At 54.3% G+C, this 25,654-nt stretch overlaps 1 protein-coding gene across 4 annotated transcripts; it reads left to right on the plus strand.

Annotated features, from left to right (window-relative positions):
* The first annotated feature begins 1,542 nt into the window (after positions 1-1,542).
* Positions 1,543-25,121, plus strand: LOC111149594 (solute carrier family 43 member 1). Of its 4 annotated transcripts, none has more exons than XM_022506730.1 (15): positions 1,543-1,591; positions 2,892-3,058; positions 10,922-11,099; positions 11,222-11,277; positions 11,408-11,484; positions 13,812-13,904; positions 15,525-15,658; positions 16,544-16,722; positions 17,852-17,998; positions 18,092-18,127; positions 18,350-18,488; positions 21,118-21,265; positions 21,477-21,550; positions 23,217-23,340; positions 24,435-25,121. In XM_022506730.1, exons 2-15 carry the CDS (start codon positions 2,905-2,907, stop codon positions 24,579-24,581), a joined length of 1,686 nt encoding a protein of 561 aa, XP_022362438.1. In that variant the 5' UTR covers positions 1,543-1,591; positions 2,892-2,904; the 3' UTR covers positions 24,582-25,121. The 4 variants fall into 4 exon arrangements, with proteins under 4 accessions (XP_022362438.1, XP_022362437.1, XP_022362439.1 ...); XM_022506729.1 differs by lacking the exon at positions 1,543-1,591 and adding an exon at positions 2,315-2,344; XM_022506731.1 differs by lacking the exon at positions 1,543-1,591 and adding an exon at positions 2,725-2,750.
* The last annotated feature ends 533 nt before the right edge of the window (positions 25,122-25,654 follow it).

The following is a 25,654-nucleotide window of genomic DNA, read 5'->3' on the forward strand; positions in this document are numbered from 1 at the left end:
TATGGTGTTCTCAAGGGGATCTGTGACTGTTTTGGGTTAGAACCCTTATTCGAGGGCACCTTGTGCTAAGCTAAGGAGTTTGACCTTGATCTGGAATTTCTGGGAGCGGGTAATGAATTTTAAGAGGTGAAACCATCAGAGCCTGACTCCGTGCTCCTGCCAGAGAAAACTCCTTGTGCCTTTGTCCCCACTGAGCCTTTGCTCGCGCTCTTTCTCCTGGCCAGGAGGACTGGAGCGGGCCACACTTAAAAGCCAGATCTGACTTTGCATCCTTCCTCCACCCACCACGTTCCAGCAGCTGGCTAGCCTTCCCGGCCCCCCCCTCCCCCCGGTGAAAAGCTGTGGAGATGAGCCCATGATGTTTTGAGGATTTAATAGTTTTTGTTTGGCAAGTGCCCAGCGTTTGGTAGTCACTTAGCCAATGTGAATTCCTCTCTTGGCTTGGTGACTTAACTGTTCAGAGATCCTCTTGTCTGAGGTCGTGCCAGCGGTTGCTCACACTGCCACAGAGCTTTGTGGGTGTCACCACTCAACTCTTAACACGCTGTGTTAAGCTCACATCTGTATTGACTGGCCTGTGCCTCACCTCTTTAACCCACACTTCCCCTCTATCTTACCATCGAGGAACCTGAGGCTCAGGGAGGGGTCCGGAAGTGTCTGGAAGCATCCCATTGCCACGGCTTTGGAAATAATAAAACTAGCCATAGCAGTAACAACAATGAACCCCCAATGTGTTACTGAGCACCACCACGCTCAGCATTTGCCCTGCACCACAAGCCCCAATTCCATCCTTCACCTCCTACCTCCTTAATTAGGTACTGTTACCTGAATTCACAGAGGAGGAAACCCAGGCTCAGAGAGGTTAAGCAGCTTGCCCAAGGTATCCCAGGCCAGTCACTTTCAAAGTCCAGATGCAGACCTCCAGCTGACTATCCCCTAGGAAACCCGTGTCATTCTGCTTCTTGGAAAACACTACTCCCAACTGCACAGTTCAAAACCCCACCCAAGCCCGCCCTTGCATCGCGGCCAGTCTGCTCCAGCTAAGTCGTTCTCTGTTTTGATCAAGGATACGGAGGGCGCTGCCCAATTCTTCTGGGGGACCCGAGGGAGAGGGTAGGGGTGAAGGAGTGCGGGTGAGGGTGGAAATATTAGGTGCTGGGGCGTGTGCCGTGGGAGAGTATCAGGGGACTGGAGGCGAGTCACGTGCGCGTGAAACTCGACCTAGGGGGAGGGGAAGAAAAGGGAGCCCCCGCCCCTACTTCGGGGCGCAGCCCGGGACGAGTGTGAATACCACGCTTAACTCAGTGGATCCACTTGGTCTATGCCCCACCTTAAGTATCCCGGGTGCCCGGCGAGTTCCCAGCCCCCCGACTTCATCCGAGGGAACGGAGGAGGCAAGAACACCAGACTGCGGCGCTGAGTCTCCGAGGCGGCCCTGACCCCGGAGCGCAGACAAGTCTGAGCACCCGTGCGGTTCGGAGCTGGGCCCGCGGGACAGCGGACACCGAGTGTGGACGCGCCCCGAAGGCGCTGCGCTCCCCAAGGCGTCGCGTCCGTGGCGGCCAGAGGCGCGTTTGCCCCCAGACCAGAGGTAAGCAGCAGGTGTGGGTAGGGGGTCCCCAGCTGCGGGTCCGCTGAAAGCCCCCGGGCCGGCTGTCACCGATACTCGCAGGCTCCACAAAGAAAACTTGCTCCCGGAACCCGTGGGTCCCGCGGCGCACTGTCGACGTCTCTCCAAGCGTGCCCCTCCTTCCACTTCCCTCCCGCCCCTCCGACTCCCCTCTTCCTCTCCGCCCGCTCGGCAGCACTTCCTCAGTTTGGAGCAACAGTCTTGCAGTTTGAACGGGCGCGCGGGAACCCAGCGCCCCATTGCACAGATGAGGTACTGAGGCTCCGGCAGCCGCAGCTGGTGTCCTCCGCCCCTCCCTCGTGCCCTCCCCCCCCTTGCCCTTCCCCGTCCCTCTCCTCTCAGCAGTATCCGTCTCCCCTCTGCCGCTCCCCGCCCCCGCGCCGCCCGTGTCCCGTCTCCTCCCATGGTGGTGGCGGCGGCCGCGGCGGGGGGGAGCTCGGGCTCCTTCCCTCCCTCTGGTAAACACACCCGCCCGCCGCCGGCCCGCGGGCCCATCCGCCACCACTGCCATTATAAAGTCAGCGGCCTCGGGACTTCCTACCGGAGCTCGAGACCCCTTCCCCCGCCCGAGAGCGCTGGCTGGCGCCGATGCGCGCCTCGTGGTGGCCCGCGCCCCGCCGAGTGAGTGAGGGGCGCCCCGACTCGCCCTAGGTCCCCATCCACGTGGCAGCTGTTGGCCAGGATCGAGAGACTGCAGGGGACACGGGTCGCCCGGTGCGGAAAGGGGGAGGGACAAGGGCTGGCGGGGGTCCGGCCCCGGAGCAGAGGAGTGGTCTTAACCCGCTCAGCAGGAAGGGGGGGGGGTCCTAGGCGAGCCCCAGACTTCCCCTTCCTCCTCCTGCTTGCTTCTGGGGGGTCCTTCCTGGCGCAGGCGGCCGGATACTGGCCAGCGGTGGCTCTTCAGAGCGCGCTCTGCCCCTTGCTGACTTTTGGGGACTTGGGGGAGTGCGGGTTTGGGCCCGGGGAGCCGGGCTCCGCGCGTTCTGGCCAGGGTGGAAGAGCCCGGCAGAGCGCCAGGAATCGGCTGCGCTCGCACAGGACCTGCCTTGTTTCCGATAGTGGCCAGGCGGGAGCCCGGCGCCGCGTGAACCCCTGGCACTGCCAGTGCGCACAGAGCCAGGTTGGCGGCACCCGCCGGGAAGCCCGGGGCCCTGGGGCCTTCCCGGGCTGGCTCGAGGGGGTCTCGGGAGGCTCCATGATGCGAGACCCTTCCCGGGGGCCGCTGGGGGTTCCCCCCGCTCAGCGCTGTGTTCCCGTGCAGGCTCGCGGCCGGCATGGCCCCCACGCTACAGCAGGCGTACAGGAGGCGCTGGTGGATGGCCTGCACGGCGGTGCTGGAGAACCTCTTTTTCTCCGCTGTGCTCCTGGGCTGGGGCTCCCTGCTGATCATGCTCAAGGAGGAGGGCTTCTATTCCATCATGTGCTCAGGTATGCCCGCTGGGGGAGGGACAGCAACAGGGCAAGGTGGAAGCTGAAAAAGGACAGGTGGCCAAGGGGACTGAAAGCAGGGCTGCCAAAGAGGAAGCACTGGGCAGACGCACTTCTTGACCTCTTCACACTTCCCCTAGAGAGTGGGTGGCTATCTGCTCATTCTACCTCCTTTATCTAATGGAGTCTTTTCCCGAATGCCAGGTGTCCTGCTGGATATTCAGCCCCTAGGACTGACCACTGGAGTCCTAAGTCTTTGGCACCTCAAGTCTGGCTAGAGTAAGATGGAAACCCCTAGAAGGAGAGCTGCCGCACCCAGCTGGGGGAGGGATTTTTTTTTTTTTTTTTAAACCAGGGCTCCTGGAAGGCTATACAAGACAAAGGAGCCCCTACAAAGTGCACTTGAACTTAACAGGTCTGTGTCCTTCCTCTTCTAGGACTTTGAGCCCCCAGGTGTTCAAATCAGTCATCTGCACAAGGTTAATAAGCCAGGCATTGTGGAGGGACCCTGTTTTCCATTTCAGTTCCTTTGGCTTCCTGTGAGCGGCCCCTAATGAGGAAGTAGGAATTCTAAGGCTCCTGAGTGGAGGGGAGGATACCAGGTCCCCTCTGAGTTGTTTACCCTGGAGACTGCCGGCAACTTGCTCTTTGTCACCTCGTGCTCTTGATGCTTGCCCCTGCCCATCCTGTAGCTCCTTCCTGCCTCACTCCACCTGCTTGGTTTGGGTGTTTTGGTTTTTGTTTTTTTTTGGAATCAGCTTTATCAAAGATTAGTCTACAGCACACACTTTGATGAGACTTGACAAATGTGTGCCTCAGGGACCGTCACCCACCACAATCTGTATTTAGAATATTTCCATCACCCCCAAACTCCTGCTTCCCTTTTGCTGCCCATCCCTCCGGCCTGTGCTTTTTTTTTTTTTTTTTAATCCACCTGTGCTTTTTAAAAACACGTGTGAAAGCTTTATTAAGATCTAAGTCATGTACCTTTCAATTCACTCATTGAAAGTATACAATTTTTTAAAAAAATATTCTGTCTATTTGAGAGAGAAAGCGCGACAGCAGGAGCAGAGGGAGAGGGAGAAGCAGACTCCCTGCTGAGCAGGGGCCCCAACACGGGACTCCATCCCAGGACCCTGGGATCATGACCTAGACCAAACGCAGCTGCTTAACTCACTGAGCCAGGCAGGTGCCCCTAAAGTATACAATTTAGTAAGTTATGCAACCATCACCATAATCAATTGTAGGACATTTTCTTTACCCCAGAAAGTAATCATGTACCCATTAGCAGTGCCTTAGTTTACCTAGGACAAAAATAGATTTTTTTTTAAAAAGCACTTGTTACCATTTAGTAAACCTCCCCCTTACCCCACCCTCGGGGCTTCAAGCTACCAGAACACAGCCATCCCCCTCCCCCGAATCTTCTCTTCAGCTCTTCTGTTGAAGCATTTGGCCTTCCCAGCGATGGGTGGCTTTGGGGAGCCCTCCCTTGTCTAGCACTCTGTAGTAGCCTGATTTTACCCCTCAATGATAGGAACTGTTTGCATATTTCATGTAAATGGTATCTTATAATATGTGGTCTTCTGTGACTCACTTTTTTTCACCTAGCATGATGCTTTCAGCGTTGATCTGTGTTGTCGCAGGTGTCAGGACTCGGTTTCTTCTCCACCGTATGGATCGACCACATTTTATTTACGTACTCGTGAGCTGATATGCATTTGTTTCCACTTTTTGGCCATTATGAATGCTCCTGTTAAACACTTAGGTACATATTTCCATGTGGGCATAGGCTTTGCTTCCTCTTAGGAAAGGAGTAGAATTGCTAGGTCAGGTAGTAACTGTATGTTGAACATTTTGAGACAATGCCAGACTGTTTTCCGCAGTGGCTGCACCATTTTCCATTCCCAGTGACGGTGTAAAGGGTTCCAGTTTCTCCACATCCTCGCCTACACTGATGATTGCTTGTCTTTTTGATTATAACCAGTCTAGTAGATACAAATATTATCTTCTTATGGTTTTGATTTCCAATTCCCTAATGGCTAATGATGGTGAACAACTTTTCATGTGTTTCTTTTTTTTTTTTTTAATTTTATTTTTTATAAACATATAATATATTTTTATCCCCAGGGGTACAGGTCTGTGAATCGCCAGGTTTACACACTTCACAGCACTCACCATAGCACGTACCCTCCCCAATGTCCATAATCCCACCCCCCCCCACCCCCCCCCCCCCCATTACCCCTCAGTTTGTTTTGTGAGATTAAGAGTCACTTATGGTTTGTCTCCCTCCCAATCCCATCTTGTTTCATTTACTCTTCTCCTACCCCCTTAACCCCCCTGTTTCTTTTTTTTTAAGATTTTATTTATTTATTTATTTTTATTATTTATTTGACAGAGAGAGATCACAAGCAGGCAGAAAGAGAGGAAGGGAAGCAGGCTCCCCACCGAACAAAGAGCCCTATGCAGGGCTCGATCCCAGGATCCTGGGATCCTGAACTGAGCCAAAGGCAGAGGCTTTAACCCACTGAGCCACCCAGGCACCCAGGCACCCCTTTTCATGTGTTTCTTGGCCCTTGGTATATCTTCTTTGGAGCAATGTCTGTTCAGATCCTTTGGCCATTTTTAAGTTGGATTATTTGCTTTTTTTAAATCAAATTAAATTATTTGACAGAGAGAGAGATCACAAGTAGGCAGAGAGGCAGGCAGAGACAGAAGGGGAAGTAGGCTCCCCACTGAGCAGAGAGCCCGTAGGCGGGGCTCGATGGACCCTAAGATCATGACCTGAGCCTAAGGCAGAGGCTTAACTCACTAAGCCACCCAGGCGCCCCCCTCTTTTTTTTTTTTTTTTTTTTTAGATCATTGAATTGTAAGAGTTCTTTATATTCTAGATACAAGTCCCTTATGAGATCTGCGATTTGTAAAATTTTACTCCCTGTGGATGGTTTTCTCACATTCTTTTGGGAGCACAAAAGTTTTTTAATTTTGATGAAGTCCAATCCATCTTTTTCTTTGCCATTTGTGTTCCGGTGTCATGTTTAAGCAATCCTCGCCTAACCTACGGTCATAAAGATTTATGTCTGTGTTTTCTTCTAAGAGTTTTTATAGTTACAGCTCTTACATTTAGATCTTGGGTCCATGTGGGGGTAATTTCATCTGGTGTTTTGAGCTGTCCAGAAGTGAGTGTGCGTCTGAGCCTGGTTGTCTGGGATCACTCAGAGGTGACCAAACCGAACCCTCCTTCTTTCTCAGAACTTATTCGTCCACTCTTGGAAAGCAAGGCACAGCAAGTCTCTCTTCCCCTGGCTCTCCTTCCCTCAGGCGACTTAGCCTAAATCCTTGAGCTATCAGGCTGATTTGGTTACTGTACCTTCAGTCATGCTGCCCCATCAAAAGTGCTTATTTTCTGCTTCTTTTAAACATTTTTTAAAAATATTTTACTCATTTATTTGAGAGTGGAGTGAGCACAAGAACAAGAGAGCATGAGTTGTGGGAGGGGCAGAGGGAAGGGGAGAAGCAGACTCCCCAACTGAGCAGGGAGCCCGGATCCCAGGACCCCGGGATCAGGACCTGAGCTAAAGGCAAATGTCCAACCGGCACCCCTGTTTTCTGCTTCCTGAAGCCACATACACAAGAACACAGAATCAGACCAGGAATGTGGGTCCCCACAGTGTGTGGAAAGAGCCGGGCTTCCAATGCTCTGTGTCTCTTGGCTTCTATTAGGTGTTTACTTAGCTCTCTGAATATCTCAGTTACCCCATATGTAAAAGGGGACTGATCATCCCTACCCCATGGGACTGCTGTGAAAATGAAACGAGAGCAAGTGTGTGGCCTCCATGTGGGGGGGTCGTTGTTACGTGATGGACCCAGCTTTGCTGTCATTTGCCATGTGCCTGTCATTCTCTCTGCATCTCTGCTTCTAAGTCTGCAAAACAGAGTGGATGTCCCTCATCCTTCTTGCCACAGAGCAATGACATGAAGACCAAATGATGTCAGTTAACAAATGTGGGGTTCATGATCCAGGTCTTCACTAGTATTGGCCTTAGGGTCCCTGGCTACACCCTCTGTCTTCTCAGTGTTTCCTGCTCCCCCTCGGGGTTTGCCCTGGGGTGAGTGGTTGAACCACCTCTAGGGGTGTCACAGTTGAAGAAGGCTCTGTTACTCAGAATTCAGGCAAGGACAATTCAGTTTAACACATACTACTGTATAGCCAGCAAAAAATGCCAAAATAATAAAATGATACCTAAAGTTCATCAGGCCTTTAGTATTTGCTAATAGGTCTTTATTCCTATTATGTAGTTTATTAGTCTTATTATGTAGAAGAGAAAGCTGAAGCTCAGAGAGGCTAAGTAACTTGCTTGAGGTCACACAGCTCATAAGTAGCAGAGTGAGGATTCAGCCCTCGATCTGACTCCACGACCTGTCTGCTGGTCCTCATGGGAATAGTGTAGATATCTCCAACCTCCTGGAGCAGTCCCACCGTAGACGAGACAACAAACTAGAGCCCAGTCCTACAGGTGTTTGAGTGAACATGACTGTCAGTGGACGGACGGATCAGGGCGTGAAGAGGGGCTCACCGACCTGGGAGACCAAGTAAATGGGATCATTTTGTGAGTGTTTGTGTGCGGCAGTTCTCAGCCCAGCCAACCTCTAAGGGGGTTGCAACCCCCAATTATGCCCATTTCACAGGTGGGCTAACAGAGTCTCAGAGTTTCTGCAGCACAGCCAGTGAAGCCAGGATTTGAATGTGCTCTGGCTCCAGAGGTGGAATGTTTAACCACGATCCTGCTTTCTGGTGCTTCACAGACCTAGTCGCTTGTAGTTCACCCTCATGATTTTACCTTTTCTACGTCATAGGTGCTATTTACTTAATGCTTCCTTTTAAACCAATCCATTTAAAAAAATTAGCTTAATTTCAAAGTGTAATATCCTTGGAATCTTGGGTTTGATTGTACTTACCCACACATATACACACACATCATACACATACATGTGTCTAATAAACACAGATACATGTATATATATCAGAAACACACATATACACACATACATATGTGAATATATTGGAAAGACATATGTATGTTTCTAATGTACATACATATATGCAACATTTTCCCAATACATTCATATATGTATGTGTGTATATATGTGTGTTTCTGATACACATTGAAATGACTAATGACTATGAAACATCGAAATCCTTTCCCTGTACCTCCAACCCATCGTGAGGGCCCCACATGCTATGCATACCACAGTTTGGGAAACACATTTTTTTCTAAGACTTCAGCCCTACCACTAACTCGATACGTTTTCCCTGTCCCACCCTCTGCCTCACTTTACTTGCCTATACAACTGGGGCCGTTAGATTTTGATGACCTCTTCTGTTGTAATCGACATGAATAGAGTTCCAAGGAGTCTTGGCAACTTGGGCTGGCTTTATCCAAGAAGTCCGGCTGTAGCCAGCTACCAGAGTGATCAGGCCTCAGGAGCTAGCTCACGTTAGTTATCAGTCAGGTTCACGAGAGGCTGACTGATAGACCAGATAGAGCAATGCACTAACTGACCACGATTAGTAGCTGTCCACCGGGCTGGCACGCTCCACGGCTGGGGAACACCTCCTCTTGTCTGCACCAGGACGGGCTTGGGAAGTGCATGGAGCTGCTGCCTACGGGACTGGGGGTCCTGTGGGGGATGAAAGAGTGCTGACCTTGGAGAATGTCTTGAGTCCAAATGGAAGCCTGCCTGTAGGAAGCAGCGTGGCTGGGAGTTGCAGGGAGGTTGTGAGGATCGGATGAGATACTGTATGAAAAAGCTTAGCACAAAGTAGGTGTTAATTAATCCAGAGCTAGTGGGACAGTGTAAGGGAAGGTAAGGGAAGGAAATACCGAGGAGTGAGGCCAGAGTCTAATTCAGCGGCTGCACACTCAGACACCAGCAGGGGTCAGGCAGGTTGTAATAACTAATTAATAATCAGAATTTAATAATAATAAAATAAGGCAGGTGCAAGATGGCGAATGTCTGGGAGCTACTGGAGAGGTGAGGACTTGGGTGGCCTGGAGAGGGCAAGTGGTGGCGAGAAGGGGTGACCACCGCTCAGCAAGTGCCAGATCTTCTGGCTCGATCCATCCTTCCTTCCTTCCTTCCTTCCTTCCTCCCTCCCTCCCTCCGTTTGTTCCTTCCTTCCTTCCTTTCCTCCTTTCTTTCTTTCTTGATTTTATTTGAGAGAGAGAGAGATAGTGAGAGAGAGCATGAGCAGAGGAAGAGGGAGGGAAGGAGAGCAATGGCGGGCTCAATCCCAGGATCCTGGGATCATGACCTGAGCAGCAGGCAGACGCTTAACCAACTGAGCCATGCAGGTGCCCCGATCTTCTCGCTTCTTAAAGAGAAGCCAGATTTTTCAGGGATAGCTCCCGATTTTAAACTGCATCCTGTTACAGTTTGCAAGCCAAGCAAAATAGGCGTGGGGGCCACTGCTGGTTGCCTGTTTGCAGCCTCTGGCCTGAATGATCTTTGCATTTTTTGCTGCTTTACCCATTGCCCCAAGCCGGTACCTGGCATACAGTAGAAGTTCCGGAAGTGCACGGAGACTAAATAAAGCGGAGCAGACGAACCTGGTGGAGACATGAGACATGAACAGTGATTGTGACCATCACGAAATTATGGGGCTTACCTGAACCCCAAAGGCCGTGGTCTGAACACCCCCACTGCTTCTCCCATGGGCCTGAGCAGTCTCCCCTAGCGTCCGGGCACTGGTACTATGGCCAGCTCCCCGTGGCCTGAAGTGCCTCCTCTCCCGGTTGACCGGCACTCAGGATCTGAAACGTCTTTGTCCTGTTCTTCCTCATGTTAACACACAGGTCGCCTCACCCCTCTGCTGCCCGCACGCCCTTCGGATATCTGAAGTCGGGAGTCATCGTCCCCACCTGGGGCAGGTGCTTCCCCTCCCAGCATTCAGGCATCATCATGGCCTCCTGTTTTGTTCTCTATATAGCACTCGTCACTCTTTACCTACCTTTCTTTCTTTCTTTCTTTCTTTCTTTCTTTCTTTCTTTCTTTCTTTCTTTCTTTTTCTTTTTTTAAATGTAAGCCCTACGCCCAGCGTGGGGTTTGAACTCACAGCCCTGAGATCAAGTCGCATGCTCTACTGACTCAGTCAGCTAGGCACCCAACAGCACCTGCCACTCTTTAAATCAGGGTCCATTTGTGGACTTGTTTTGTATCTAATGTAAGCCCCATGAGAGCTGAGAGCTTCTGTTTGTATTCACTGTGGGATCCCCAGCACCTAGAGAAGAGGCTGACCCCATCATGACCCCGCAGAAGGGCCGGCCCCCCATTACCCCTTCATCAGCTGTTTCAGGAGAACTTTCTCTGGGCCAGGCCTTGTGCCAAGCTCACCTTCCCCAGCTGAACCTCCTAAGAAACCTGTGGGTTAGGCTCCCTCTGCTTCCTCCGTGGCCCAGGGAGAGGAAGTGCCTTGTTCAAGGTTGCCCAGCTCATAGGGGTGGCGGTGGGAATTCAGACCCTGGTTGGTCTGCCCTCCAGGTGTCCCCCGAGTGTGCCTTTGGCAGTGACACCAAGGCAACAAATGGGGCAGGGGAACAGCCACCTTGTGACTCCGTGAGCCCTGAGTGAAGCAAATCGCCCTCCTTCCCCCATCGTTAACCTTTTTTATTAACTCGTCACGACTCCAAGTTGGCAGGTTACCTTGAGGGCAAGTCCTCACCAGAGTAGATAGGACTCTGGGCCACCCTCAAAGTCACCAGGTTGGTAGGAAGTCATCAGCTCCGGAGCCCCAACCCCAGGCCCTTCTCCCCTGCGCCCGGGTGTTCCCGCTGCCGTGTGCTGAGCCCTCCCTTGCTTCCTCAGCGGAGAACACCACCAACGTCACTCAGGGCGAGCAGCGCAAGTGGCTGAGCTGTGATGGCCAGGAAAAGATGCTCAACCTGGGCTTCACCATTGGCTCCTTCGTGCTGAGCGCCACCACCCTGCCGCTGGGGATCCTCATGGACCGCTTCGGCCCCCGGCCCACGCGGCTGGTGGGCAGGTGAGGCTGGTCGGCAGGTGGGGGACTGAAGGCAGGGGCTGCCGCTCAGGGGCAGGGTTGGGGGGCGGGGGAGGCTCAGAGTGTTCATGGGCAACTCCTCCCCCTTCCCTGGGTCTCCACAGTGCTAGCTTCGCTGCGTCCTGCGCCCTCATGGCCGTGGCCTCTCAGGACACCAGAGGTGAGCTGTTCGGCCTCTCGGGTGACCACAAGATAATGGGTGGTATGCGGGTGGATCATCTGCTCCCAGCTCCTCCCTTGGCCTCCGACAGCTCCCCAGATGCCCTCACCCAGCCCTCTCCCCTTCCCAGTTCTGTCTCCGCTGATATTCCTGGCGCTGTCCCTGAATGGCTTTGGTGGCATCTGCCTAACGTTCTCTTCACTCACGGTGAGTGTGACGGGCCCCACTTGGCAGCAGGGTACCCAGGAGTGGGGGGGGGAGTGGGGGTAGAGGTGAGTGAGGGGGAGGGGGGTGAGGGAGGGGCTGGTGGCCGCAGAGCAAATGCTTGTGTGTGTGTGGAACCGCGTAGGCGGCCGCTAAGGGTGGGTGTGAGGCTATGCACGTGGGGACTCTATGGTGTGTGAGTGTGGGTTTTGGGCCGTGCGCGTGTCCCAAGCACACAGTGTCTGCCGCCTCCGTTCTAGGCACTGGGGCCACAGCGCAAACAGGACTGCCAACTTTCTCGCCTTACTGGAACTTCTGTTTGGGGGTTGCTGAGTGAACAGGCAACCCCCCCCAATAAGTAAACTTACAAATGATGTCAGTAGTCATAAGTGCTGGAAAGAAAGTAAAACTGGGTGTTGTGATAGCTAGTGACAGGGAAGGAGCAGCTGGGGTGTGTGTTTGCCGCGTTGTGTCTTGTGTGATGCCCTAGATGGGGAAGGGCATGTGTCCAGGAAGGTATTTGTGAGTGTACGAGGTTAAGCCGGGTGAAATTACCGCCGCTTGACCGTGCCGAACCTACAGAAACAGCTTTTTTGCATGATTTGCTCTCTTACATATGTGTTTGCTGTGCTTGTTGCTCTGAGTGTGTCTGTTGATGGGTGTGAGTGAGTGTAAGGGTTAAAGGCTTGTGAGTGTGCGGTGGGGGAGGGGTTCCTGGCTGGGCCAGCTACAGGCTGTTTATCCCTGACCCATCCTGACCGCCAAACTGGGTGTTTTTGGCTGAATTTCACCTCACCCAGCAGCCGCCTTTAATTCCAGCCTGGGACATTTCACAACTCTCTAAGGAAGCGATCCCTTCCTCCCCGCCCCCCTGCTCAGCCCCTTCTCCACGCTGTGCAACTTGGCTCAGGCCCTGAATCCTTTCCCTCCCTTGCCCTGCCCTGCACTGCGCGGTGCCCAACCTCAGACCCTGCCTTCGCGGGCCTAGGGGGCTCTGCCCCCCCCCCCCCCCCCCCCCCCCCCGCCCCGCCCCGCCCCGCCCCGCCTCAGTAATCTCCAGCCAATGGCAGGGCCCGGCGCCCGCCCCGCCCCGAGCCTCTGCCCTCGCCTGCCAGGACTGACCCGAGCCGAGCCGGGACATCCAGTGCTGCCCAGCCCCTCGGCCCGGGTTAGCCCGGTCGGCCTCGCGCCCTGCCCCCGGCGCTCCTTGCTGGGCGGAGGCAGCGCCCGGGGACCCTGGGGCGGGGGCGCCAAGGGTCCCGCCGCTCTCGCCCTGGCCCTGGCACTTTATCCCGCGTCCTTGGCGGCGTGCCTCGCAGATACCGGGTGTCAGGGAAACCTCTGCCCCAGTGAGGGTCAGCCTGGCCCATGCCCTTTTCATAGCCACTTGGAAGGTGGTGGAGGACTCCTTCTCCGTGTTTACCGTCTTCCTTCCCCAAGGTATTTGAGGTCCCCTTCCTGGCCTGGGTTATCCTCTCTGTAGAGAGGGTTGAATTTCCATATGGCATCTAACTCCGGTCCCAGCTGTGGGAAAATGTTGGCCTGGGGAGGATGGTGGGGCCAGAGGAGGGGTGCACACAAAGGGCAGAGTGACTTTGCTTTCTCCTCGCCAGAGGGCCTGGCTCAGGCCAGTGAGCAGAACATATGATCAGTTCTCTCCTGGTGGGAATTCTGGGCCTGCTCTGCACGTCAGAGCCACCTCTCCTGGACACCTGGCCTGCCCCTACCCCACCTTTAGTTCCACCCTTACCTCCCTGGCACCTCCCATGACTTGTCCTGGCTCAGCAGATTGGGGCCTTTGGCGTCCCCAGGAGGGTTAATTCCAGAGCCAGCCATGGTCCCAGCCTTGGGGCCTGGGAGACAGCAAGGATCACCAGCACAGGGGATAAAGTCATTAAAGAGCTCTGTGAACTTGAGTATATTTCTCACTCTCTCTGGGCCTCAGTTTTCTCATCTTTCAAATGGGTTGCTCTAGATCAGTTTTTCTTAAACACCCACTGCATGGGTTATTAAGAGGCATTGCCCAATAGAAGGGCTCCATAAACTTGGGGAACCTGGGGGTTAAGCAAAATTGACAATTTTTTTTTCTTTGAGCGCACATCTGGGAACATTTCACATGCTAAAGTGCATTGGGAGGGTGCTGGCTAGTTTCCAACCAAATTTTGCCTTCAGACTTTTCTGTTGCATCTCCCAGAGCTAGTTTTCCTGGAGCTCACTTTGAGGGCTGCAGGGCTGGATGCATTCAGGTTTTACCCCACGGGGCTGGGCACAGGGCCCCCTGGGTGGCTGTCAGGGTCCCCTAGCTCACTAGTGCTGCTTCCCTCCCTCAGCTGCCCAACATGTTTGGGAACCTGCGGTCCACGTTCATGGCCCTCATGATTGGCTCCTACGCCTCTTCTGCCATCACTTTCCCGGGAATCAAGGTATTGGAACTGTTTGGGCTGGGGGCAGTGAGGTCACTTGGGTTTTCTTTTTGCCTCGACATGAAAACTGGGTGGGACTGGGTGAGTAGTGGCTGGCGTGTCTGAGGATCCTGTTCTTGCTGGCTGGAGGTCAGTCCCCACCACCTGGGGACAAGGCACTGCCACTGACCCGCAGGTCTGGCCTCCCTGCTTTGCCTCCTTTCCTTTACCACCACCCCGGGCCTCGCCTCCATCCTCTCTCGTAGGCTAGCTCAAGCCTTTCTAGCTGGTCTCCCTGCCTTTGACCTTCCCCCTCTCTGGTCTGTCATTCACACGACTTCTAGAATGATCTTAGTTGGAGGCCTGGCTCATACACTTGCCCTGCTTCGCTGACAGACTCAAGTCCAACCCCTTCACAAAGGCATTCAATGCCCTTCACCTCCCTGGCCTCAACCAGCCTTTCCAACCATGTCTCCCTCTCCTGTCCTGGAGGGACTGGTTGCCTTGGGTCCAGCGTCATGAACGTAGTCCACACGGAGCTGGAGCCTGGACACATCTGCCTGGTGGAACTAGAACCAAAAGGCCTGTGTTCTAGCTTGGGGGAAAGCTTGGGGCCTCATTTCTTCCTCTGATATCAAGGAGTGGTTTCACCTGGGCCATCGCGTACCCTCCAGATTCTGCCTGGGGCAGTCACGTGTGTTATTTTAGAGGCACTTGCTTGGCATCCCGGAAGGAGTTTGAGAGTAGAGTGGTGGGGGCGGCCATCAGCATTCAGGTAGCAGACATGGAGGGTGGCAGGTTCTCCCTTCTCTTTGAAGCTCTGTCCTATCCCCAGGGAAGAAAGAGCCTCTAGGCCCCAGGCTGAGGAGGAGCAGAAACATTCCCAGGCAGCACTGGAGCTCTGAGCAGGAGCCTGAGGGGGTGGCAGATGTCCGTCATCCCAGGCATGGAGGACAGGGGGAGGGACACCATCTCTGTGTACCTGGCTTCCCCATTGGCAGAGAATCCCAATCAATTCAGAACTTGCTTGTCCTGATGTGAGGAGGCCTTGCGCAGAGCCTTTGTCCATGCACGCGCATGTGCGCACGCACACACACACACACACACACACACACCCCACACACACATAGTTGTCGTACCTGGGAGCACCTGTGAAAGGAGAGATAAGGCTTCTCATATTGGGTTTGTCTTTCCCTCAAGGAACATGCCAGGAAGGGGCAAGATAAACACAGTTAGGCCTGGGGTAACCTAGAACATTAATTTTTCTCCTTTGTACATAAAATGAAATGGCATTTTTGTGTGAAAGCCAACACGTGCATGAACTCATAGGTATACTTGGGTGCCTTTTTAAGATAGTAATTGAGATTTCAAAGACCTTCCATGCTTGTGGCCAGCAATTTCAGCTCCGTGTGGGAATTGTTTCACACCTGTTTAGGGGGCTGGGGTGAAAAAGGAAGAGGATGGTGGGTCTTCTGGGTCTGACTCTTAACTTCTGGCCTCAGCTTCCTTATCTGCAAATCAGGCACAAGGAATGGGGTAGAAGAAACCTTGTCTCAGGCCACTGGGTCCTGGGCTCTGCCTTGGGCTGGGAGAGGTGGGGCCAGGCAGCCACCCCTGTGAGTCTGCCCCTTCCTTCCACAGCTGATCTATGATGCTGGTGTGTCCTTTGTGGTCATCATGTTCACGTGGTCAGGCCTGGCCTGTCTGATTTTTCTGAACTGTGCCCTCAACTGGCCTGGTGAAGCCTTTCCGGCTCCTGAGGAAGTCAACTACACGTGAGTGGCTGTGGAGGGCTGTGTGGGGAGGGGGACACCCCTCCCTGTGGAGGGAGAGGTGGTGGGGGGGACTGGCGAGCATAGTGGTGATGCAATGCACAGAATCAGCTTTGGTGTCAGAGAGACCTGCCTTTGCTGATGGCCTCTGCTTTCTCATCTGTACAATGGGCTTGATCCTCCCCACCCACAAGTGTTTGAATAGACGTGGCATGTAAAAGATGGTCAAAACAGGGCGACTGGTACTGTTAGTATCCTTTCTGAGTTTGGACGGTGGGATCAGAGTAGGAGGGACCCCAGCCAGGGTGCTGTGTGCCGTGTGGTCCCAGCAGGGGAATAGAAAGACTCAAATACCCCACACTTTATGGGGCAAGCTAAATGCCAACTTTCCCCCACCCCCTATCAGCTTCCCTACAAGGAAGCACATGGGGTGCCAGTCAAAAGCTGATGTTTATCCTGTGTGTGCTTCTGGCCAGGCACTGTGCATAGCTCTCATACCATTGTCAACAGTCCTATGATGGGGCTTCTGTTATTAACTCCTTTAATAACGAAGGCTCAGGGAACAAAGTGATTTTCCTAAGGTCATACCACTGAAGGGGGCTGGGGTAAGGCTTGGAACCAGGCTCTCTGACTCCGGAGTCTGAATTCTTAATTCTGCCTCCATGGCATCAGCCCAAGTGGAAAATGACTTATCCACCCACCACGAGGGTGCTAAGCTGGCCCCTGGCCTGGGCTCTGAGAGACAGACACAGTGGGCCTGTCAGTCAGTGCTAGGTCATGGGGTGCTCAGCACCCCTGGGGACGACTGGGACAGACCATGAGAGGCTGGCTGTTGAGGGCAGGCTCTGCGCAGCTGGTTCCCACACACCCTGGCCTGGCTGCTGGCAGGAAGAAGATCAAGCTCAGCGGGTTGGCCCTAGATCACAAGGTGACAGGTGACCGCTTCTATACCCATGTGACCATCGTGGGCCAGCGGCTGAGCCAGAAGGCCCCCAGCCTGGAGGAGGGGGCTGACGTCTTCATCTCATCCCAGGATGTTCGTGGTGCCTCGGAGACCCCTCCTGAGAGTGAGTGTCTGATCAAGGGGCCAGTCTTGGGGGACAGCGAGGGTGGGTCCTCATGCTTAGTGAACACTCATCCTAAGTGCTCATTCTCTCCTCTTGTGGTCTCTCCACATGCGTGGTGTAGGTGGAACATGCTCCCCATTTACAGATGGGGGCACTCAGAGCTCAGAGAATTCTGGAAGTTCAGACTCAGGGGTACTGGATTCCTGGGTAAAGGAGGGAGGGAGAAGCTTCCAGAAGGGGGCAGGCTCTCTAGGCCTGTGGGGCAATTGGTTTCATCAGGGCTCCTTTCAAGCCTTTGAGCCCCTGGCTTCAGGTACTGTCCCTCTCCTCCCCCAGGCCACTGTCTGGCTAGACCCTCCGATGTCCGGCTGGCTGGCTGGCTCCCCCTGCTGGCCAGAAGAGGAGCTGCAGCCACCTGCCTGGGGCACTTCCTGAGGTGTCCCGCTCCCAGATTAGAGGAAGGTGCACTGACCTTGGAGTCAAGAGATGGGGGTTTGAGTCTGGCTCCCCAGTTGCAGGCCATGTGACTTTTGGGTCAATCCTGTAACCCTGCTCTGGCTTTCCTTGACTCTTAAACTAGCAGTAATAACACCCACTGAACAGGGAAGTTAATCATGAGGATTAAATGGTCCACGGACGTGGAAGCTCTGTTACGGGCACAGGAGTGTGCAGGTGTGAGTGTGTTACCCCTGCTGCTGGTCTCTCGTGACAGAGGGAGGCCGGCGACCTGCCGCTTCCAGCCCCGTGAGCCTGAGCAAGTCACTGAGCTCTGGGCCTCCATTTCCTCAGCAACAGAAGGTACTAAAGACAGGGTTTTGTACGCTTTGAGTAAATGGGATGTTATGTGTCGAGGGAGTGGCACATAGTAGGTGCTTAATAAATAGTAGCTAGAGTTATTATTATACACCAGCGAGCATATCAGAGGTCACGTGAAAATCTTCTGTTGCAATCATTATCAAACGGGCAAGAACCTGGAGGGCAGTGAGTCTCAACAGTCATTTTTGAAGAAAGCAGTCCCTCCTGAGTCACTAGTGCAAGTCCGAGCTCCCTCTGAAGCTGCATCTGCGGGGACAATCAGAGGGAAATGGAAGCTCCGGAGGCTCACGGGCGCCCTCTGCTGTCTCCCCAGAGACCGTCCCGTTCCGCCAGAGCCTCTGCTCCCCCATTTTCCTGTGGAGCCTCCTCACCATGGGCATGACCCAGTTGCGGGTCATCTTCTACATGGCCGCCATGAACAAGATGCTGGAGTACCTGGTGACGGGGGGCCAGGAGCATGGTGAGGGGCTGCTGAGCCTGCTGGGGCTGGGGGCACAGGAGGGTCACCCTGCTGAGCTCCTCTCATTCTGGCTTCTCCCCCCACCCCCATCAGAGACAGACGTCCTGAGAAAAAGGGCAGCAGAGACAGGTAAGGGGATGAAAATTGCCCCCCCCCACTGCCCTCTCCACAGGGAGCCTGGGCCCATCCTCGGAGCTCTGGGCATTTGGGGCATCGAAAACCTGGGCTCAGGGGGAGACAGGGCTGGCACCCCCTCTCCTACACCAAAAGTGGGTAACAGTGTCCACTGGGCTGCTGGCATCTGTCGTGACTGACAGCTCCTGACTCCACTTTTCTTGCCATCCTGCCCAGTTGGGTTCTACTCCTCCATCTTTGGGGCTATGCAGCTGCTGTGCCTTCTTACCTGCCCTCTCATCGGCTACATCATGGACTGGCGCATCAAGGACTGTGTGGACGACCCCGGTGAGGGCGCTGCCCTCGGAGACCCCAGGTGACCGGCACAGGGATGGCCATAGCCTGTCACTTTCTCTGCCCTTTCATATCCAGCATCTCATTTCATTCTCCCCAGAGCCCTGGGAGAGCAGGAGCCTCTCCCCATTTGACAGATAAGGAAACTGGGGGGAGGGCGCTGCTGGCTTGGTAATGAGTGTGGCTCATCTCAAGGGCTGACCATGAATGAGGCATCTTGCCCTGTCCTGTCGAGCCCTGCGACAGCTCTCTGAGGTCGGTATGTTGTCCTAATTTCACAGGTGAGGACCTGGAGACACAGAAAGGTTAAGTAACTTATCCAAGATCACACAGCTTTTATTTTATTTTATTTTACTTATTTTATTGTTTTAAAGATTTTATTTATCGGGGCACCTGGATGGCCCAGTTGGTTAAGTATCTGACTCTTGGTTTCAGCTCAGATTGTGATCTCAGGGTCCTAGGATCAAGCCCCGTGGCTCCCTGCTCAGTGGGGAGTCTGCTTCTCCTTCCCCCTCTGCACTTCCCCCCCACTTGTGTGCCCATGTGCGGGCACTCTCAAATAAATAAATAAAACATTTTTTAAAGGATTTTATTTATTTATTTGAGGGGGGGCCCCAAGCAGAGGGAAAGACAGAGAGAGAATCTCAAGCAGACTCAAGCATGGAGCCCAATTCGGGGCTCAATCCCAGGACCCAAAGATGGTGACCTGAGCTGAAACCAAGAGTCAGCCATTTAACTGACTGAGCCACCCAGCTTCCCTACCACACAGCTTCTAGTAGCAGGTTCTAGAACCTGTTATAAAGGGTATACCCTAAAGCCTTCTGTGGCTAGGAAGAGATAGAGTCGGTATATCAGATGTCGATTGCTATATCACAAATTACCCCAGAACTCGGGCATCTTTAAAAAGCTAACATTTATTGTCTCGTAGAGTTTCTGAGTCAGGAATCTGGGGATGACTTAGCTGGGTGGTTGTGGCTCAGTGTCTGTCTGAGTCTGTTTGGGCTGGTCTAACAAAACACCACACATTGGGTAGCCTAAAAACAATAGAAATTTAGTTCTCACAGTTCTAGAAGCTGAAAGTCTCAGATCAGAGAGCCAGTGGTTGAGTGAGAACCCTCTTCTGAATGACAGACTTGCCCCAGCGTCCTCTCATGGCCTAAGGAATAGGAAGCTCCGTGGGGCCTCCTAATCCCATGATGAGGGCTCTGCCCTCGTGACCTAATCACCCCGCAGAGGCCCACCCCCTAATACCATCGTGTTGGGCATTAGGCTTTCAGCATATGAATTCCAAGGGGACACAGCCATTCAGACCATAGCAGGGTCCCAGGAGGCTGCAGTTTGGCTGTTGGCTGAGGCTACAGAGATCTGGGGTGTTGACCGGAATGGGGGAATCCATTACTGAGCTCACTCACGTGGCTGTTGGCAGAAGGTGTGGCTCCTCCCTACCTGGGTCTCTCCATAGGGCTGCTTACCACAGGGCAGCTGGCTTCCCCCAGAGCCAGGGGTCTAAGGGAGGGAGACCAAGATGGCAGCCTCTGTGTCTGTCACAGTGAAATCTCACAGGAGATGCATCATCACTTCCATGGTCAGTCACACTTCCATCTGTCAGTCACACGGAGTCACTGGTCTGGTGTGGGAGGGGACGACACAGGATATGGATAGCAGGAGATGAGGCTCACTGAGACCCATCTTGTTGGCCGGAGACCACTGTTGGATCTTGAACTTAGGTTTTCTGACTGCATGTTCTTTTTGTCTTTGTCCTGAGAGGTTAGGAATGGAAGACTTCTTCTTCTTTGTTGGTTTTTTTTTTTTTTAAGATTTTATTTATTTATTTGACAGAGAGAGAGATCACAAGTAGGCAGAGAGGCAGGCAGGGGCGGCGGGGGTGGGGGAGCAGGCTCCCCGCTGAGCAGACAGCCTGATGCGGGGCTCCATCCCAGGACCCTGAGATCATGACCCAAGCCAAAGGCAGAGGCTTAACCCACTGAACCACCCAGGAGCCCTGGAATGGAAGGCTTCTAAGGAACAATCCGGTGGCTTCCCTCCCCAACATTGGTGCCCCCGCCTTGTCACTCAGCCTCCTGAAGGCAGAGCCATCTATCTAGGATAGAAGGGCAGCCTGCCCTCATCCCAGCCTGCTGGGATGTTCTCATCCTCTGGGTCTGGGGCAGTCCTTTGAGCCCTTCCTTGTGCCAGAGCAGGGCTTGCTGGACAGTCAAGGGCTGAGCTGCTGTCCCCAGAGTAGCATCTACTTTTGTTCAGGCTGATGGGCAGAGACGCTTTTTCTCCAATGGGAGGTGGTGTGAGCACTCCCGGTTCTCTACCTTCCTTCCCAGCCTTGTGTCTCTGACTTCAGTGTGCGCGAAACATACCTGGGCTATTTGTCAAAATGCAGATGCCTAGGCCACGCTCCTGCAGTTCTGGCAGTGGGAGCCTGGAATCTGCAATTTAAAGAAAGACCCCAGGTGATACTGGAGTCGAAGGCGGGGGAGCCACACTTGGAGAAACACGGGGCTGGAGACACAGCCTGCCCCCCTAGCTGCCCCCACGGCAAAGGCGCAGCGTTCAGAAGGGAGGCCGCCCGAGAATCAGGGAGGGAGGGAGCTGCTGTGGAGTGGAGGCAGCCGCCAGTGACATCCTGTTCTCCTCAGGGATGGGGTTGCCACCAAGCCTGCCAGGCCCCGCTACCGCTACCGCAAGATCCAAAAGCTCACCAATGCCGTCAACGCCTTCACCCTGACCAACTTTCTGCTGGTGGGGTTCGGTGTCACCTGCCTCATCAACAGCTTACACCTCCAGGTGCCCGCTTCCGTCCTCCCCGCTCCCTGCCTCCCAGGACCCCTCCAAAGGGTCGTTTCACCTGCCTTCCAGGAAGCATGGTTCTCATCCTCTGGGTCTGTTTTCCGGGGATGGGGTGGTCAGGGGCTCGGGGTCCCTCTTCACCTGACCCATCCTTCCTCCCGCCTCCACACCTGCTCTTCACCTCTCCCCTCCCTCTTTTTGGTTTCAGTTTGCCACCTTCGTCCTGCACACCATGGTCCGGGGTTTCTACCACTCAGCCTGTGGCAGCCTCTATGCTGCAGTGTGAGTCAGCCCACGCTTTGCTGCCTTCCTGAGCTCTCCCCCATAGCCAGAGAATCCCAGAGCAGAGTCCAAAGGGCCCCAGACCCCCTTCCCGGCCCCTTCCATCGCCTCCCTGGAGTGCTGACTGACATCTCACAGCCGGTGGGGAGCTAGGAGGCTGTCTGGGGGGCCACCCTCTCAAAGCTTCCCTGGCGGGGGGTCCCCGCCCCCTCACCTCTATCAAAGGCAGCTTGTCTCACCGCCGCTGGCTCCAGTGCCAGGAGGTCCTGCCTTAGAGGAAGCCGAAATTCTTGGTTTGATGACACTTTGGTGAGGTCCGCTCTCTCTCCTCCCATCAGCCCTGTAGAAATTTCCAGACTGCAGTCTTGCCTGCCTTCTAACTCTCCTGCTCCATCTGGGGCAGCCCCCAGTTCCCTTTCCCCTCGCCCTTCTGGTTTCCACTGCCGGCCCTGCTGAGTGACTCAGGTGTGTGCGGTGACACAGTCATCACCACTATCAGGTGCTTCCTCAGTGGCAGGCGCGGTGCAGGACCCCTGACCCGTGTCAGCAGAGGGCAGTCCCATCTCCTTCACCTGCTCCAGCCAGAGTCTTGACGTCACGCTTGCATCTTCCCTCCCTCACACTCCGCATCCAGTCCCCAGCAGTCCTCCCAGCTCCCCATCCACGAACCCCAAAGGCAACCCCCTCCTCATCCCTAACACCACCCCCCTGCCCTGGCTGAGTGCAGCAGCTCCTGGCGGGTTCCCCGCGCCTGCCTTCTCCTCCCTTGGTCTATTTTTAACACACGGCTGGAGACACCTGTTGGGACATAAGTCTTTTCCTGTCACTCCATGGCTTCCTGCCATGATCTGAGAAAAAGCCAGAGAATTTGTTATGGCTGAACAGGCCCTCCAAGGTCCAGCCCCTGGGAACCCTTCTGCTCTCTTCCTTCCCCTTCCCCACTCACTCGCTCTGCTGCAGCCACTGTGGCTCCCTCATGCCGCAGTAGCCCCCAGTGTGTTCCCTACTTGGGGCTTTTGCCCTTGCTCTTTCCTCTTTCTGGAACATTCTCCCTCCAGATATCAGCAGGGCTCACAGTAGTCTCATCTTGCCCAGGTCCTTACTCGGCTGTCCTCTTGTCAGGGAGGCCTCTGCTGGCCGTCCAGTGAAACCCCCTGACACCCCTACCGGCTTTCTCCGCCCTGTTTCTCTCCTTAGCTCTTATCACCAGCCCACACTCTAGGCATTTATCCCGCTCCTTGTCCAGCTGCCACCCGCCCCACCAGAAAGCCGTCTCTGCGAGGGCGGGAATCTTTGTTGGGTCTGATGGTGAATGTGCCTGCTCCTTAGGACAGTGCCTGGCCCATGGGAGCGCAGTGGATACTTGTCAAAAGAATAAATGAGCAGCCCAGTGAGGTCAGGGCTAGTTCGGTTACTAGTGGAGGAAGAAGTGGGTCCCAGAGAGGAGGGATTCCTTGCTGTTATCACCTAGATAGCAGGTGGAGAAGCCAGCTGAGTGGCCCCAAAGTCACCGCACACCTCTCTGAGGCCAGAGTCCAAAGAGCACGGGCAGAGAGGCCCTTCCGTTCTGCCCTGCCTGCCTTGCAGATGCCGGCGTCCGGGGATGGGGGTGCTGGAGGGGAGAGGGCCGCACCGCCCTCCTGACTGGCCTCCCTCTCGTGGACAGGTTCCCCTCCAACCACTTTGGGACGCTGACGGGTCTGCAGTCCCTCATCAGTGCTGTGTTCGCCCTGCTCCTGCAGCCACTTTTCATGGCCATGGTGGGACCCTTGAAAGGAGAGCCCTTCTGGGTGAGAACTGGGGGTGGCATGGGGGGAGCAGGAGCCCCTTCCCAGGGTGCTTCGGAGGAGTTGGGGGGTGGGAGGAGGGCTTGTGTGTGGCCGAATCCCTGACTCCTATCCCCGACTAAAGGTCTTTAATTGGGGGGGTTCCCGAGCTGGCCGCCCATCATAGCCCCTCACAGAGTGAAAAATACAGATTTCCCAGCCTGCCTCTTGCCCTGGGCCCAGGAGTGTCTCTCCTTCAGGTGCCAGGTGAAGTGGCCCAGTTCTGAGGCCGTCTGGTGTCACCCAGGACATGGATGGTCTCTCTCAGCACCTCTGGAAAGGGGCTCCTCCAAACCCTCAGCTCAAACACCCTCAGGATGGGGCAGCAGCCTTTGGTATTAATAGGAGGGCTTTTCACTTCCACCGAACACACGTCTGCCTCTGCAAAGCTGGTCCTCTCTCTGCCCTGTGGGGATACCTGTCCCATAACGCTTCTCCCAGCAGAGCAATGAAGAAAGGATAGTCACGGTTTACGGAGTGTTCACGAGGTGCTGAGCTCCCCGCGTACTCTGCTTCCACCATCTTTGCCCTAATGAGGCATTTACAGTCAAGGCAATTTGCCCAAAGTCGCACAACATGTCCTATAGAGGGGGGTGTGGAGGCCCGTGCGAGGGCCACTGTCCTGGTCCCTCTGTCCCCCGGCCGCATGCCTCAGCTCCTTTAACCGATAGCAGACCTCTTCCCACCAACCTCAGTGTGATCCTATCGTCAATATCCGCAGCCCAGAAGGTCCCATTTCAGAAGGTGCCCTGAATTGGGCACCAGCCCAGGGTCCCCCAGTGTTTCCGCAGAGGATGCCAGCTCGTGAGGGTCCTGGTGTTAGGCGAAGTTCAGACCATGCTCTGATACTTTACGAAGCGGTTGAACAGTAGATGAGGTATTGGGGAAACGGTGACTGAAGACAGAGTAAGCAGTAGCTATGTTTATCATTCTGGCCAAGGACCTGGAGTGAAAATGGCTGTCTCCTCCTCTCTGTTAGAAGCTGAGGAGGGTCCTTGAGGCTGATGAGAGAAAACGGGTACCTACTTGACTCTTGTCTCTCTCTCCTTGCCCTCAAGGTGAACCTGGGCCTCCTGCTCTTCTCGTTCCTGGGCTTCCTGCTACCTTCCTACCTCTTCTACTACCGTGCCCGGCTCCAGAGGGAGTATGCCACCTACTGGGAGGGCCCAAAGAAGGTGCTTGGCAGCTCTGAGGTGACCGCGTAGACCTCTTGAGGCCAAGGGACCTGGATGACAGGAAGCCAAGGCCTGAGTAACCAAAGGGAATGCCTCATGTGGCTTTTCTACCTGTAACATACGCACAGAGCTGGGCCGTGGATTTATAAATACCAAGAGAAGTTCTATTTTTGTAGGGACTTGCTAAAAGGAAAAAAAAAACCTAAAAAAAATTTCCCCAAAGCAATGCTCCATTGACTGAAGACAGCCCCTGTGCTAGAAGGATTGGGCCTTTTTCCTTCTCAGGATGGCAGAGACCAGGATGTGGGGCTGCCCTTTCTCTGGGCCTGCCTCCTAGTGCCTCCTGGGGGCTTGTGGGATCAACAAACAGCCAAACGGGCTACTCCTGGGGTTCTAGCTATGCAGTGCCCAGAGCATGTGTGAGTGCGTGTGCATGTGTGTGTGTGAAACAACCTTCCCCTTAGAGGAAAGGGATCTGAGGTGCTCGCTGTATCTTGGATGGGGTGTTAGGGGGTAAGCCCCTTCCAGGGACCGGAGGGCGGGTTCCCTCCCTGGTACTGCTTTCTGCAGGTCTTAGAGGAAAAATAAAAAGGGAACTGAGAGACTGGCTGGTGTGTGCCTGTATCTTTGTTGGGGGTGGGGGGGTTGTTTTCCCACACCCCCATCTCTTCCTCACCCAGGCTCAGCTGGGCACTAAGTAGGACACCTAAAGTGCTAGCCTGTCCACCTCTGGCTGTCGGCTCATCTTCCGGTTCTTAACCATGCCCTGCCCTTGGTGTCTGGAGGGAGTCCACGTCCTGCCCCCTGCTCCTGCCCCCCCACTTCCCATGGTCTGAGGTATGTCCAGGAAGTTGCCTTTCTCTGTACAGGGGGTCAGGGCAGGATGCTTTAGAAAAATGCCGAGGGTATGATGGAGGTTTGTTGAAATTTACACTTTTTTATAGTCTCCTGTTTTATCTTAAAACTTCATGCAAATTTGGAGCTTCACTTTATACTATATTCATACTTATTTTTAACATTGAAGTGAGGCTTTAAAATTACATAGGTAAAGACACCATGTTTGAGAACAAGGGCCCCGCCAAGAAGATATACCTTATTTATCC

Source organism: Enhydra lutris, unplaced genomic scaffold (genome assembly GCF_002288905.1).
Source record: "Enhydra lutris kenyoni isolate GAN:26980312 unplaced genomic scaffold, ASM228890v2 scaffoldscaffold22, whole genome shotgun sequence".
In the NCBI taxonomy this organism is placed as follows: Eukaryota; Metazoa; Chordata; class Mammalia; order Carnivora; family Mustelidae; genus Enhydra; species Enhydra lutris.

Bases quoted from the DNA above. Each gene is read 5' to 3' on its own strand.
- LOC111149594 (XM_022506730.1), top strand. From the start codon at position 2,905: ATGGCCCCCACGCTACAGCAGGCGTACAGGAGGCGCTGGTGGATGGCC. The intron at 21,551-23,216 runs GTGAGTCAGCCC...TCTCGTGGACAG, and splicing joins GGCAGCCTCTATGCTGCAGT to GTTCCCCTCCAACCACTTTG. The intron at 23,341-24,434 runs GTGAGAACTGGG...CTTGCCCTCAAG, and splicing joins TGAAAGGAGAGCCCTTCTGG to GTGAACCTGGGCCTCCTGCT.